The sequence below is a fragment of the Neopsephotus bourkii genome, unplaced genomic scaffold (assembly GCF_033783945.1).
Source record: "Neopsephotus bourkii isolate Nb327-2 ecotype Australia unplaced genomic scaffold, CSIRO-AGI_Nbou_v1 NB_272, whole genome shotgun sequence".
Classification (NCBI taxonomy): domain Eukaryota; kingdom Metazoa; phylum Chordata; class Aves; order Psittaciformes; family Psittacidae; genus Neopsephotus; species Neopsephotus bourkii.
Genome location: NW_026900781.1, coordinates 1,433,369 through 1,447,537, shown reverse-complemented (window position 1 = coordinate 1,447,537; position 14,169 = coordinate 1,433,369). Strand labels below are relative to the sequence as shown.

The 14,169-nt window shown below is 36.1% G+C and overlaps 1 protein-coding gene across 2 annotated transcripts in view; it reads left to right on the top strand.

The window, feature by feature from the left end:
• Positions 1-14,169, top strand: part of CTDP1 (CTD phosphatase subunit 1) — a 106,055-nt gene that overhangs the window by 63,032 nt on the left and 28,854 nt on the right. For both annotated transcript variants that reach the window (XM_061346337.1, XM_061346338.1), the window contains exon 12: positions 10,770-10,957. In XM_061346337.1, coding sequence (XP_061202321.1) covers positions 10,770-10,957 — 188 coding nt within the window. The remainder of the gene's footprint in view (positions 1-10,769; positions 10,958-14,169) is intronic.

Sequence of the window (14,169 nt, the reverse complement as noted above, 5' to 3'; positions counted from 1 at the left end):
AATCCCATAATACTAATGCACTGATATTCTGCTACGCTCAGCACTTAATTAGCATCTTGTTACAGATGTCTCCCCATGGCAGTGAAATGTGTCAGAAAAGATCACTCGGAGCTTAGGCACTGTGCCCTCTCAAATTGCCATGTGTCATTTTTAATAGTATGTTGGGATTTCTAACTTAATATGTCAGTGGTATTTTGTGATAGTATTTAAACACCTTTTGCAAGTGGGTTTTTTTTTTAGTGGGGTGTTTTGGGTTTTTTTGTTGTTTTGTTTGTTTGTTTGTTTTTAGCAAATTAGTAGCCAGACTGACAGCTCTTAGGACACTTGCATAATTGTAAAGTAAAGCTACTTCTTGCTGCATATCAGCAAAATATACTTTCTTTAAAATGAAAAGCTTGGCTTTGAGAACAAGAAGTATCATGATGAAGTCCTGTTTTAAAACAAGGGTGATCAGCACTATGGTAACCGTTACAACTTTTTAACCTGTTGCTATAGAGGTTTACAGGGTGGAACCTGTACTGGTAGATGTTTGCAGCAGGCTAAAATCCTGACTGAAGTGGCCACCTGTGTTACCTTTTTTGCTTAACAAGTATAGATACTTCTAGTCTTTCCTGCGCCTTTTTGTTAGCTAGGGACTGATGTTAGTCTTTGTTCATTTTGCACTCCTGCAAGTTTTTCTATGGCTCAATTTATTAAAGAAGGTCTATTTGTATAAAAACTTACTCCTTTCCCTTCTCTTTACGAGTTTGTGTACATTAGTATTCTATTGGTACAACATCAACAGACTCTAGGTTTTCCAGTCTCCAGATATTTAGATAATGCTTATTTCTACAAAAAGAATAACAGAATTTGAGTACAGCAGACTATTATCTGTGGATTCGCTCGTTAGCTTATTCATTTAAGACGAAGGTTTGCCTAAGGTGAAATCAGGACACTTAGTAAAATGTGGCACTTAAACTTGCATCTTGAGTTTCTGTTCCATTGCAGGGTTTGGGGATTTGTTTTGTAAGACTTGCAAGCATGAAAAAACCTGAAAGATAGCCCAGTGACACAAATTTTGCTATCCATAAGAGAATCTGATGTTAGTGCCAGTAAGCATCAATAGTAGGTTTAGTTCATTAGTTTATGAAATTCTGTATTGTCCATGAAAGAGCAGATGATAATACTTTTGGCAATACTTTTAACGTAACTTTTCTAAGTCATTGGTCTGTTTCCTGTTGCAGACTTCCACTACTCAGATTGTGGCTGCACATATCATAGAGATGCTGTCATATGCTGTTGTGGGATGGGTGCTTGTGTAGGCATAAAATGAAGTGGGATGGGGAACCCAGGTTTAAAAGTTAGTTAAAAGCATTTAAGCTGCTGCTGTCACAGAGATGTTGCTTATTGAGCAGTGACACCTTTGTTGCACTTAGATCAATCAAACCTTGTAGTTAAATTTAAACCTACCACCTATTCGCTGAAGGTTTAGTCGCTTCTGTTTCTGCTTGATGCTTGGTATTGTTATGCAGTGAAGGGAAAAAAGCTTAGCCTAAATCTAACTAAATTCCCTTTCCCTTTTGGTGCTTGTTTTTTGTCCTGTAACTTCAGTGTTCTTATTGTGGTTTTCTGAGAAGCAGCAAATTAGAAATTCTTAATTTGTGAAAATAAAGACAAACTCCAGCTTTCACACTTTTTTTTTAATTCCTTTTAGTTCATAGTCTTGATCTTTTTATTTCCATTGTCATTAAAGTATCAGCTCTCAAAGATCAGAAATGAATGTTTTGTTAAGTTTAATGATCGATTGTGCTAATCAAAAAAAGTTGTGCAGTACTGAAACACACTCCTGCTTAGAAACTCCCCCAAGATCCAGATTAGTGTTTTTCCTTTAAACAGAGGCAGACCCTTCCTAAAGGTGGGCAGGGACAGCTCAGGAAGCAAGACACAAATTGCAACATGTGTTACTTTGGCTGCATGTAGGGAAAAATCTTTTCATCTTGTGGCTAATTAAATTTCAGAACAGATTTCCCAGAGTGGTCATGGATTTCCTTATTTGGAGATACTGAGAACTTCTGGACAAAGGTCTGAGTAACTTGGTACAGCTGGAGTGGCTACAACCAGGGAGCTGGACCGGGACACCTTCAGAAGTCCCTCCCAATTTAAATTATTCTGTAATTCTAGGTATTTACAGACTAAGAAACTCTTAGACGTCCAGTCAGGCGGTGGGATGTGTTTTGTTTTCTTTTTAACCAGGTGGGGTATGTGAAGTAGAAAAAGCAGGAATAACATTTTGCTTAATGAAAATGCTGAACAGTCAGATGGTTTCTGTTTCCTGCAAGCTTGCAAGTATTGAGCATGTTTACTAGTCAAATCCTGTGATTTTTCAGAGGGAAACCAGTGTTGAAGAATACCTGGTTTAAGACTGACTATACAAATGTTTAGCGTTTTTTTCTGACCAGCTTTGGTTTCACCAATTGTTTCAGCAGAACTCCTTTTAATTTAAATGTAGTGATCCAAAACATGAAAGTCAATCTCCAATGAATTATACATGAAATAAATCTCATAAAAGCGTCTAAGATTTGGTTATATTCCTTCAACTGTTTACAGCAATTTTTTTTTAAATCTATCAAAGTAGACATAATAGCACTGCCAGACTTGATATTCTAATGTGAAGCATGTCTTTATCCAAAACAAGATGGTACAAAGAGCTTTCAGTGTATGGAGATTTAAACAGAGGAAAAAATATATTTTATTTTTTTAATAGTGGACAAAACTAGGTTTTGTTACACTTCTGATTTTAGATTCACCACCTGCTCCAAAGAGCCAATGGTAATTGTGAAAGAGAACAGTAAAATCTGCATTTGAAGTGCTTTGAGATGAAGGGATGTTGAAGCATGTGCCTGAATGCATTATGTGACTCTAAAAATCAAGTTAGGAATTTGAAAGGAGAAAATGCTCTAATGACAAGGAAAGAAAATAGATCAAACAGAATGTGAAAGGCAAGTTCTTCTGAGGTTACTCGAAAGAAATTGGACTGAGTTATATCACACATATTTCATGTACTAAGGGTTGACTTCAGACAGTTTAACCTTCCAGTGGCATCTTTGTAGGAGAAAATGTTTTGTTTCAAAATGACTTAAATTTAGCCCAGATCTCTTAATACAGACTTTGTGTGTTGTGGGAAAGTTCAATTGTTCACAAGCGTTATATCATAATGTCACCCCTAAAGCAAGTCATGAGTGGTAATGTCTTGCTCTTCAGATGATTGTTCCTAAACATATAAGTGGTAAAAATATACATAAAAAGCTATTCATTTTGTTAAGGCAAAAAAAAACTAAATGAAAATTTTCATGCAGAGAGGAAAAAATAAAGGTAAGTTAAAATTAGTAGATTTTCCATATTTAGAAAAAAAATTCCTGAGATCCAGGAATAATAATAATTTGTCAGGCAATTGTATGGCATGTCAGTGTCAGCAACTAGACAGCCTTGCTTGAATCTCTTGAAGAGCACCCTAAGAGAGTTCTTATTCTTACTTTCTTTGGGTATGGTACTTTGCCAGTGAAATATTCTTAGTGATCCATATTGCCATGTGAAATGTGTATCTTGCTTGAGTGTTCAGAAGCATTGCTTCCAAACTGCATTAACTTTCAGCTGGCATTAAATCTTCAGGGCTGTGGCACTGTGGTCTATTGTGTTAATGGAATATAACTAACTGCACCTTCTTTACAGTTATTCGTACTACATTAATTGCTGCTAACTACTTAATAGTGTGGAGTTAGTAAACTTTTTACAGTAATATTTCCACTTTCTTTGCTACTGACAGAACAGTTTTGTTTTCATACATCTGTGTCGGAAGTTTAGAAAGTTCCATGCACAGTTCCAGGAAGATGGAGACACCATTCTCACTGATTAGATTTTCAATCTAATATTATCTTTCACTGCTAATTTCACAGACTCAGAAGCGCTTTTTAATTTGTAATTTTCAATGTTGCTTTTCCCATCTACTCTTTCTTTGGCTTCTCGTTTTTTCTGATGTGTTAAAGTTCCTGAAATAGCCTGCTGATTTCTATTAACATTTCATGTAAAATAAGCTCTGCTGATCTACTGAAAAGCAGAAGGGAATGTTGGAAGTGGAAGCAGGGGTAAATATTATAGGATCAAATGGACAATTATGGGAGATTATAAAAGCAAGCTCTCTGTCCTGTACAGAAACTTCTCATATTCTGCAAACAGCATGACAATGGCTCTGCTGGAGAAACCATGATTTACATGGCAAAGCAACTTTCGGCAGTATTCCTAATGCAGTGCAAAGCAGTTAGGATGTTAGCAGCATTTGGAAAGTGCCTGTGTTTCAGGGACAGCTTTCTAATGCAGATAGGGCTTAAGATACTTAAGTAATTGAAGACTGTCTCACGTTTTCTGCCTTTTTATACACTTGATAATATTTAAATTACATGCAGTAAGTATATTTACAGCCTTCATCAGTTTACATTCTATAGTTTTGAAGTAACCTGTAAGACCAAAACACTAGCAAAAAGCTAAAAAAATTCTTTTTCAATACCAGTAATGAATCTTCATGTAAGTCATGCAAGTGTGTAGGAGATCAGTCCCAAAATATGCTTTGGTAAAAAGAGAAAATGTCAAGCAAAACCAGCCGCAAACACTGAACTTTTCTGGTTCTTAGGAATAGTTTTGAGCACACTGGGATTTTGAGATATATTTAAGTGTATTCAAAAAAGGTGTGGGGTGCATTTCATAATTAATTTTTCAAGATGAGCAGCCTATTACGTTTCAAGTAGTTGTGCACATACAGTTTTATATAAGTGTTAAAAGAATTCCACGTTGATTGTTTAGAGTGTAGGAATATCATCCTGACCTGAAGCACAGGGAGTCAGACTTACTCAGCTAACTGGAAGAACACTAAAATAACTACAGTGCAGATAAATCTAGGGAAATTTGATTTGACAGGTGAAATACTTATTGACCTTTTTTAGTCTGGTATTTATTTGCAGAGCATCCAATTAGTTTACTCACTAACTAGATGGAGTTGGTGGTGTGCTAGCTTTTATGTTTAATGACTGCTTAGAGGGCATCATGGTGCCTGGCACCAAACATGGCAGCATTTTAAAGTATTTGTAAAAAGCATGCCGAGATAATACCGTGTTTCATAGAGAGATACCTGTAATTACTGGTGTACTTGAACATCTTAGAATCATAGAATAGTTAGGGTTGGAAAGGGCCTTAAGATCATCCAGTTCCAACCCCCCTGCCATGGGCAGGGACACCTTACGCTAAACCATGCCACTCAAGGCTCTGTCCAACCTGGCCTTGAACACCATCAGGGATGAAGTATTCACAAATTTCACAATCCAGTCCAGTGCCTCACCACCCTTACAGTAGAGAACTTCTTCCTTATATCCAATCTAAACTTCCCCTGTTTAAGTTTTAACCCATTACCCCTTGTCCTATTACTACAGTTCCTAATGAAGAGTCTCTCCCCAGCATCCCTATAGGCCCCCTTCAGATACTGGAAGGTTGCTATGAGGTCTCCATGCAAGCTTCTCTCTCCAGGCTGGACAGCCCCACCTTTCTCAGCCTATCTTCATATGGGAGGTGCTCCAGTCCCCTGATCATCCTTGTGGCCCTCCTCTGGACTTGTTCCAACAGACCATGTCATTTTTATGCTGAGAACACCAGAACTGCACACAGTACTCCAGGTGAGGTCTCACAAGAGCAGAGTAGAGGGGCAGGATCATCTCCTTTGACCTGATGGTCACACTGCTTTTGATGCAGCCCAGGATACGGTTGGCTTTCTGGGCTGCAAGCACACACTGAAGTCAGCTCGTGTTCATTTTCTCATTGACCAGCACCCCCAAGTCCTTCTCACAGGGCTGCTCTGAATCTCTTCTCTGCCCAACCTGTAGCTGTGGCTGGGATTGCCCTGACCCAGGTGTAGGACCTTGCACTTGTCATGGTGAAACTTCATGAGGTTGGCATCAGCCCACCTTACAAGCGTGTCAAGGTCCCTCTGGATGGCATTCCTTCCCTCCAGCGTATCAACCGAACCACACAGCTTGGTGTCATTGGCAAACTTGCTGAGGGCGCACTTAATCTCAATCTTATTTTAATTTTAGACTTTTTTTAATGAATTTATATGCCATGGTGGAATACAAGGTATTTATTGAAACCTTTTGTTACATTTAGGTGGCAGATTATATTAGTATCTTCAGGGTCTTCCTGAGGTGCAATATATTCAACATAATCTTAAATACAAGCTTTATGCTGAAATGCAGTTGGTTTTCCTGTGCTTACTGTCAGTATCAGTTCAGTTGTTTCAGTTGCTAACAATGAACAGTCATTTTTGTAGCAGTAGAAACAAACCTGAAGAGCTGCTTGTTTTTTTTCTGTTTTACCCTCAATTTATGAAATCAGTTGCCACAAAAGTATAATTGGTCTTCTGGGAAAGACTAGCTGGGAGGAAACGTGTATCCTCCATGCAAAACTGGAGTAGAAAATGAACAGCTGTCCATCAAACCTGTTCTTTTTGTAGAATTTTCTGTAACTCCAGTAAAGAATTGATTCAAAGCATTCTATTGCTTCTAGAAGAGATCATTTCCGTAGTTACATTTGTTGTCATTTTGCTGTCTAAGGCAGTTACTTTTTCAGTTATATTAAAACTTAAATTTTTAAATACTTGCTAGTTTAAAAACAAGAATTAAAACTTATTCACAGATATATATTTATTTTACATTACTATATATGTAACTGCTTTTTCCAGAAAAATATAAAGCATCATGATAGGTCTTTGTCACACCCATAATGCTGCCCCAAAACACTTCCTGTAAATTATCTTTTTAACAATTTGAGGTTGCTCATGATAGTTTCTTTATTGGTGTTTTCTTCCGAGTCTTCATTCATTTTGCATGTGTAAACTCAGCTTCTGGAGTAAGAACATTTACTAACTGACTTGATTTGTTAATACTACAGAAGATTTTAGTTTTTTTAACAAAGCTTTAGGTACTTTATAGCTCATAAGCCAGGAACACGAGACTGAAAATCTCATTGCTGTTTGGTCTTCGTCTGCATGAGTGTATGCTGTGCTCCTTCTAAATAAGAAATAAAATAGCATTGTCAGCTGAGGATGTTTTCCGGCTTTTATAATCAAGTGTTTAAAAGAATTGTCAGACTTTTCATTCCCTTGCTAAATGGAACAACTTGGCATCTGCAAAGGATGAATCATTCTTTTTCAATGTTAATCATTCTTGATGTGTTATAAAAATCTTTCAGGTATTTTAAAGATAGCTGCTATGGTAGTGTTCAAGGAGTAAACATCCCCTCACTGTATCTTATCACTAAGATTTTGTATTAGCTGGCATTTTCTTCTGAAATCTTATGTGCTCCATTTGTATTAATCATATAAAATCTAATGTTACAAGCAGAAGCTGTAGTTGGTACAGCAGTGTCTGCCTTGGTTTGAATCAGATTGGAAGTTACCTCTGTTCTTTAAACTTTTTTTATTTCTTTAAAGTTAGTGATTTGACTAGATAGGTAGTTGCTGCTGAAATATTAATGCACTTTTTTTTTCCTATTTGTTCAAGAGCAGGGCTTAAATCTCAATGCCTCAATAAAAACGGTGCTTGGTTTTCCATTTCATTTGAGAAATCTGAAAGATGAAAATGGGTAATCTTTATATTTTTCAGCACAATTTGCGATAGTTCTAGTCAAGTTAGGTAAAAATCTGTATTTTGGTGCCTGTCTAGTTAAAGTGATTTGTAAGGATCATCCCACATTAATTGGTTTTATATGTAATGGTTTTTAAAATTTGCTGCATATTTGTATGACTTGTAGGTACACTTTAAATACCCTTCCACAGAATTGGGGCATGTATATGTACAGCGAATTGAGTAATTCTAACGTTAAATGGCATTCCAGACTTCAAAAGAGTAATGCCATCTTTGTGCAGAATGAAAGAAAAAGACATGGCAATAACTAGGCTGCTAGTCTGTCAAAACTGTTCACACAAAGTAGATTTCAAAACACTAAAAGTTTGTGAGGCATCTGTAATACTGAATGCCTATCAACCTAACTTTGTCCTTTAAAAACTCTAACATATTTTGTAATGAGAACATAGTTTTAAACATATGACTATGTGGAAAAGTGTTGCTTTTGGAATGAAGGGATGTAATTTTAAATATAAGGCTTGCTGGAAAGATGTTGTTAGAATTGTAGATTTGTGCTGCTGTTTGACTGTCAATTGGTGGCCATGTTGGCTACAATAAGTATCTTCTAATAAAGCTACATAGGCTTAAGGTTTCCTGCCATCCCATCCCAGACTATCATACTTAAACACTTGAGACTTTACGTGTATTCTGTACACACCAAAAAAATCCCTACCCTGTGTACTTTCTGCACTTTCACCAGATTCACTGTTGGCTTATTTCTATCAGTCTTACTAGTCTTTTCAGCCTCCACAACCATGGATTGTATGCCGTGATTCTTATTTTGCATGCATATGACAACTTATCATGGAAAAAAGTATTTTTGGACTAATGTGGTTTGACTTGACAGCAGTTCCTGCAGTTTCTACTTGAAACTATCATCTGTGTTTAGATGGACTAAGCTGGTATGTGGTTCCTTTTATGTTATGGTTTCTTTACAGCTTTCCTAGTGAAAGAGCTGAAATATTAGCACTATTTGAGGTAGTAAAAATGTATCAAGACAAGGGTCAATGGAAAGACAACTTAAATTGTACATCTAAGAAGCCTGCAAGTTATTTGTCACTTTGTTCAGAAGTCATTCCATTCAAGGATAATCCAGTTTTAAAGCTTGAGTTGTGGAACTCTGAAACAATTACATGTTTAAAGAAATTGCTTTTCACAAGTCTACTTTGTAACAAAATGTCCTTGCTTTCCCTTACACTGAAAAGTCTCCTCAAAACTATTATTTTAGGTTGTTTTGAAGTACTACTTACATTTTTTCCCTTTCCTATTATTATTCCTTCTGCATCATTTCTCTTTTGCAATAATACAGATTGGCAGAATCCTCAGTGCAAAGCAGCACAAGATAAGGAAGAAAAATTATTTGCTACTACCCTCAAACAGGAATAGCTGAGTGAGGCTTATAGTAAGGTAATAAATACTCCAAATGCATCTGTTTAGCAGAGGACTGAAGACAAATGCCAGATACTTCATCCTTCTGAAGTCAACAGGAGAGTGGTAGGAGTCATCAGTGTGCTTGGTGACATTGCCCTATGGAGCACCTTCATCATCTTGAGTCATACATCTTTTCTCTGCTTTTCTCACCTTTTCTCCTACCTGCTGGGTAGAACATTAGAAAAAGAAATTAAATAGGTCTTTATCTGTTACCAGACTTCTGTATTTTCTATTTCTTCTCCCTCCTTGCTTGCAAACTCTCTCTTGAGTTCCCTTTCTCTGAAAAAGCTATTTTATCATATTTCCAATAGAGTCCTAGCGAGATGTAGATCTTTTCTATAGATGCATTTAGTTGATAAAGAGATGTCATCTTTGACTTTCCTTCAATGCACATAAAGGTACACGAAGGAATTAGAAGTGCATTTATGAAGAATAAGGTATCAACGATTTTCTTACAGCTTGCTTCTAGCTTTTGGGATTGTCAATTTAAATTGGTGGATAAGCAGTATAAAATCTTTTGATCCATGTTTGTATACAGAGTTTTACTTCTTGATAAAGCAGATGTGGCATTAGTGAGAACAGAGTATTTGGAAAGCATGTTTTTAACTTATGCTGAAATAAGATCATCTAGGAAAAGAAAAGACATATGTGTGAGAGAAATACTCACACACAGCTTCTTTTTATGTCCTCTGCCATTCATAAAACCAGAGAGACTGTGGGATCTTCACCTGTGTGTTCTCATGTTTTCATCTTTTTCTGAAGGTTGAATGCTGACTCAAAGAGAATATAACCTTTTGAAACTCAGCAGGGTAACTCATGAGTATGATTTGCTTTTAATGATGGTTCCAGACCTGTCAGAGCAAATTAAGATGTTATTAGAGGAGTATCAAATCCCATGCTAACTTTTCAGGAGCAAAGGTCAAACAATTAGTTAATTAAATGTGTAAACATTTTGATAGATTTGCCTATATTAAAGTTAGCATAAGCAGACAATCTGGTGATAATAGGGTTCTGATAGGGTTCTGTACATTCCATTCCTTTCATAGTGTATTATTTACGAATACATTTCTTTACAGGTATTTCTTGCTAGATGAAACTTTAAATATAAGAATACCTACTAGCAAGATATTTTAAGATGCCTTGTCCAACTGAATCTGTATGTTATACTAGTATAAAATACGTATAGTATATGTTATGAATTACAATAGTATAAACAATCTATTGCTATTTTCCATGCTGGGGAATGGTTAGACTTGATGATCTTAAAGGTCTTTTCCTACCTCATTGATTCTGTGATACTACGATTCCTTTAATTTCATAAGACAGCACTTTTATCATACACAGTTTCTTGCTTACAGCTGTTTCTGCTTATATAATAAAGTGCAAACACCTTCAGATGTGACTGTGTCATGTATGTGAGACTGTATATCTTTCTTAAGTTAAACAGGCTAAATGTATTTAATTCAAATAGAATGTTGTTAGAGATGTTATGGAAACTACATTGAGGACACAGGGTTTAATTTGAATTTTCAGAGAGGTGGTTAAGGGAAACTAAAACATATTATTAATGATTATTTCAGAGCGTTTTGATGCAGAATAATCTGTTAGAGGATACGCTGACTCTTTCCTCTTTGGCAGGTGGATGACATCTTAGGAGAAGGCAGTGATGAAAGTGATAGTGAAAAAAAAAAGCCAGAAAAGAAAGGTGAAAAACCTCAGATTAGTTCAACAGAAACTCTGGGAATGAAAACGGATCAGAGACCTAGATCATCGTCATCATCATCGTCGTCATCAAGTGAAAGAAGCTTAACATGCAGTGTACCCAGGTATGAGTTTTTCAAACGGAAAAGGGAGTGTTAACGATGTTTCTTTGTGTGTGTGCACTATTCAGCGTGTTTTTGACAATGAAATATTTATGTCCTTGTTAACCTCTGTATGTTGGTAACTGGTTTATTTTGGGGTGGTTTGTAACTGTGAAATTGTCATGCTTACATACCTCTGTAGTGGTTTGGGACTGCTTTAAAGAAATGATCATAGTAAGGGTGTGTTGACAATTGGGATATTGTGTGTTTTGAAAGAACTGTAGATCACTGATCTGTGCTTATTTTAAAGAAGCATTGATCCTGAGTTAGGTAGAGGACAATGTCCTCTGCAGTGTTACTTTAAGCAAAACAAAGCATGGTTTTGGAAAGTTGTGGTTTTTTTCATCTTGGGTTGTTTTTTATGAGATACTATTATACGTGACATTCATCAAAATCAGGTTGTTGAGATGGCTGTCTGCTTAGAAAGTAATTTAGATTTGCTGGTCTCTTCTGCATAAGTTATTTTAGTGTTCCAGCATTGACTGTTGAATGATGACTATCAAGTAATTTGCTAGTAAACTAGGACTTGATAAAATAAGTACTTATTTTAAATATGTTAAGGAATGGTTCTCAATCTGCAGACGCTTAATGTTTAAGTCTAACAATGTTTACAGAACAACATAAGATGAAAATTACAGCACTTTCAATTTAGAACTGCTGTAATATCATCCTATACCACAAAGTGCTAAAAATTGCAAACATGACTCAAATGTGAATTGTAGTTTCTTTCTGCTCTCATAACTGGATTCTGGTTTTAGTCATAAGAATTTAAACTCCAATATTTTTCTTTCGATGGAGAATAATATAAGTAGTAGGACTTAAGTGACTTATTTACATTTATATTATTTTAATTTTTATGAGCTTTGGTTTAGTGCCCAAAGAGTGTATGAGAAAAAATGCAAAAAACACCCCAGAATGTGATATATAAATATTCACAAGGAGGTTCTGATGGGGGTAGTAATGTTTCTGTGTGTCAGGAGTTTATTGGAGAAAGAACTACATGGAAAGCTTGCACGGGCCTTTTAGTTTATCATGGGTATTTGTAATCATTGAGCATCTTCAGAAAAATGCCAATCTAAAAGTTATGAGACTTTAATCTCTCTCAAATAGCTAGAAGAGAAATTCCCTCCTAAATGAAGTTTGGAAGAGGAAAAGTAAGCCAGTAACGAGTATTTTTAGAATACCGTTTGAAGTAGCAAGGCATAGTGGTAGCATGTCACTGATAATTCATTCTAATACTGTGATATTTTTGTGTGTGTATAGAAAATGCACCAAATTCTGACAAGAAAAGGCAAAAGGAATAGTTGAAGGAATGTTGCTTAGGGCTATTGCTCCATACTATTTCTTGTGTATGGTTTACAAAGAGCACGTACATTTGTAATAAATTTTTGTTCTGTATAGGAAAGTTCCTAAATAAGTTTGGGAGTACTTGCGCACTCAGAAGCCATGTAGAAGTAATAGTGTTACTGCTAGAATAAAGGCTTTGAGCAGCATCTGAAGTAACTTTCTGGTTTTGGCCTTTCTGCCTCATAAGAGTTTCCCTGTCAGTCTGTTAAGTTGCATCCAGGGTTGAAGCTGAACGGGGTGCTGAAAAATACTCAAAAAGTCCTGGTTAAGGTGCTGACCCAGTGTCTGCTAGGCAGGAAATTCTTCTTGATAGAAAGGAGCCTCTACCTGTCACCTTAATTCCAAGTTTGAAGTTTTAAATTTATGTTTTCCTGGTCAGTCAGTGTTATATGTGCTAAACAGATACTGTACCAAAGCTCAATGTAAAAACAGTCACCAAAGAGCAGGCTTAAAATCTCCAGGAATTTAGTCCACTCCAACACAAATACTAACTAGTCTCTGTGGGTCACATTTCTAAAAGCTAAGTGCCATACAAGCATATGCATCCCAACAGGACCTGAAGTATCTGTTCTGAAAATTGGATTCTTGAAGTGCTAGGAGCATAACACAGGTGAAGATATATTTAATAGTTTTCAGTTATTTCTGCTCTGTCATATAACCTGAACTCACAAATTAACATGAATACCATTACCTCTTGCCACATTAAGCAGAGGCTTTGTATTCTAAAGGCCAGTCCCAGCTATTCAGTACATAAATCCACCCTGGACCACCTGTTTAAATTATTTTGTAACTTGTTATGATCACCTTTATGTCTATATTTTAGTTATTGAAGTTTCCAGAAAACAAATATGAACAAGAGAAAGGCAGTCTAAATATGATCCAGTACTCTGTTGTTACGGCTCAGCAAAAATGAGGTCTACAGAGACTAGGTTTCTGGTAAGCAATGCTAGGAAGGAAAGTGACAAACATGAAACAGGTTGATGCAGTGTTTAATGAAGTCTTCAAGTGGATACTTTTTAGTCCCAAAAAGTTACCGCTGAAAAGAATGGTGGTTATTTGAAATATGCTCAAAAACAGACAGTTCTGTCTGTATTTATTGTTAAGCAGTTAGACTTCACATACATCAGACAGGTTTGATCATGTATTCACTGGGGACCTGTATGGATTTTTCATTTGATTTTCATGGGTTTTGTTCAGGTTCCCAGTGCACTTTGTTGTTTGTGGGGCTATTTTTAAGTAAGTTTATTTCTGAAGGCTCTCAATTCACAGTGCCAAAGCCAGTGCTTTTAGTGTTTAGTTCTGGTCTTCATAATTTCAACTTGTGTAAATCTGATGTAAGGCCTAATGGTTGCCCTGCTGAGAATTTCTTTCCTTTGGAATGGAAATTTCAGTACTTGTGTTAAAACATGTCTTTCAGTTTAAGAAGGAAGTATTCTCTGAATTACTGGTGAGAAGAAATCTAATAACTAGAAGTGATGCCTATTAGTAAAAACTTTTGCTTGCAGGATTCAAGTTTCCTTCGCAAAAGTATAGATCAGTAAAATGTTTTGTGTGGCAAAATTTCTTACTGATAATTTCTGCATCAGTCCTGAGAAGATTGTATTTTTCACTGATGGAGAAATCACAGTTTTAAGAACAAATGGGTAAATTACAAAAGGTATCTTAATGCTTGGAGTTCAGATTAATTTCGGAACGTCTGAAATACCTTCTACTTTTGCACATTCCCACTGTGAGTTTCTGATATATGTATCTTACTAAATTCAAGAAAGAAGCACTGTAAGTTACTTTACTGCATAGTAGTGTTGATCTGAAGTCTTTCAGAGAGCCTC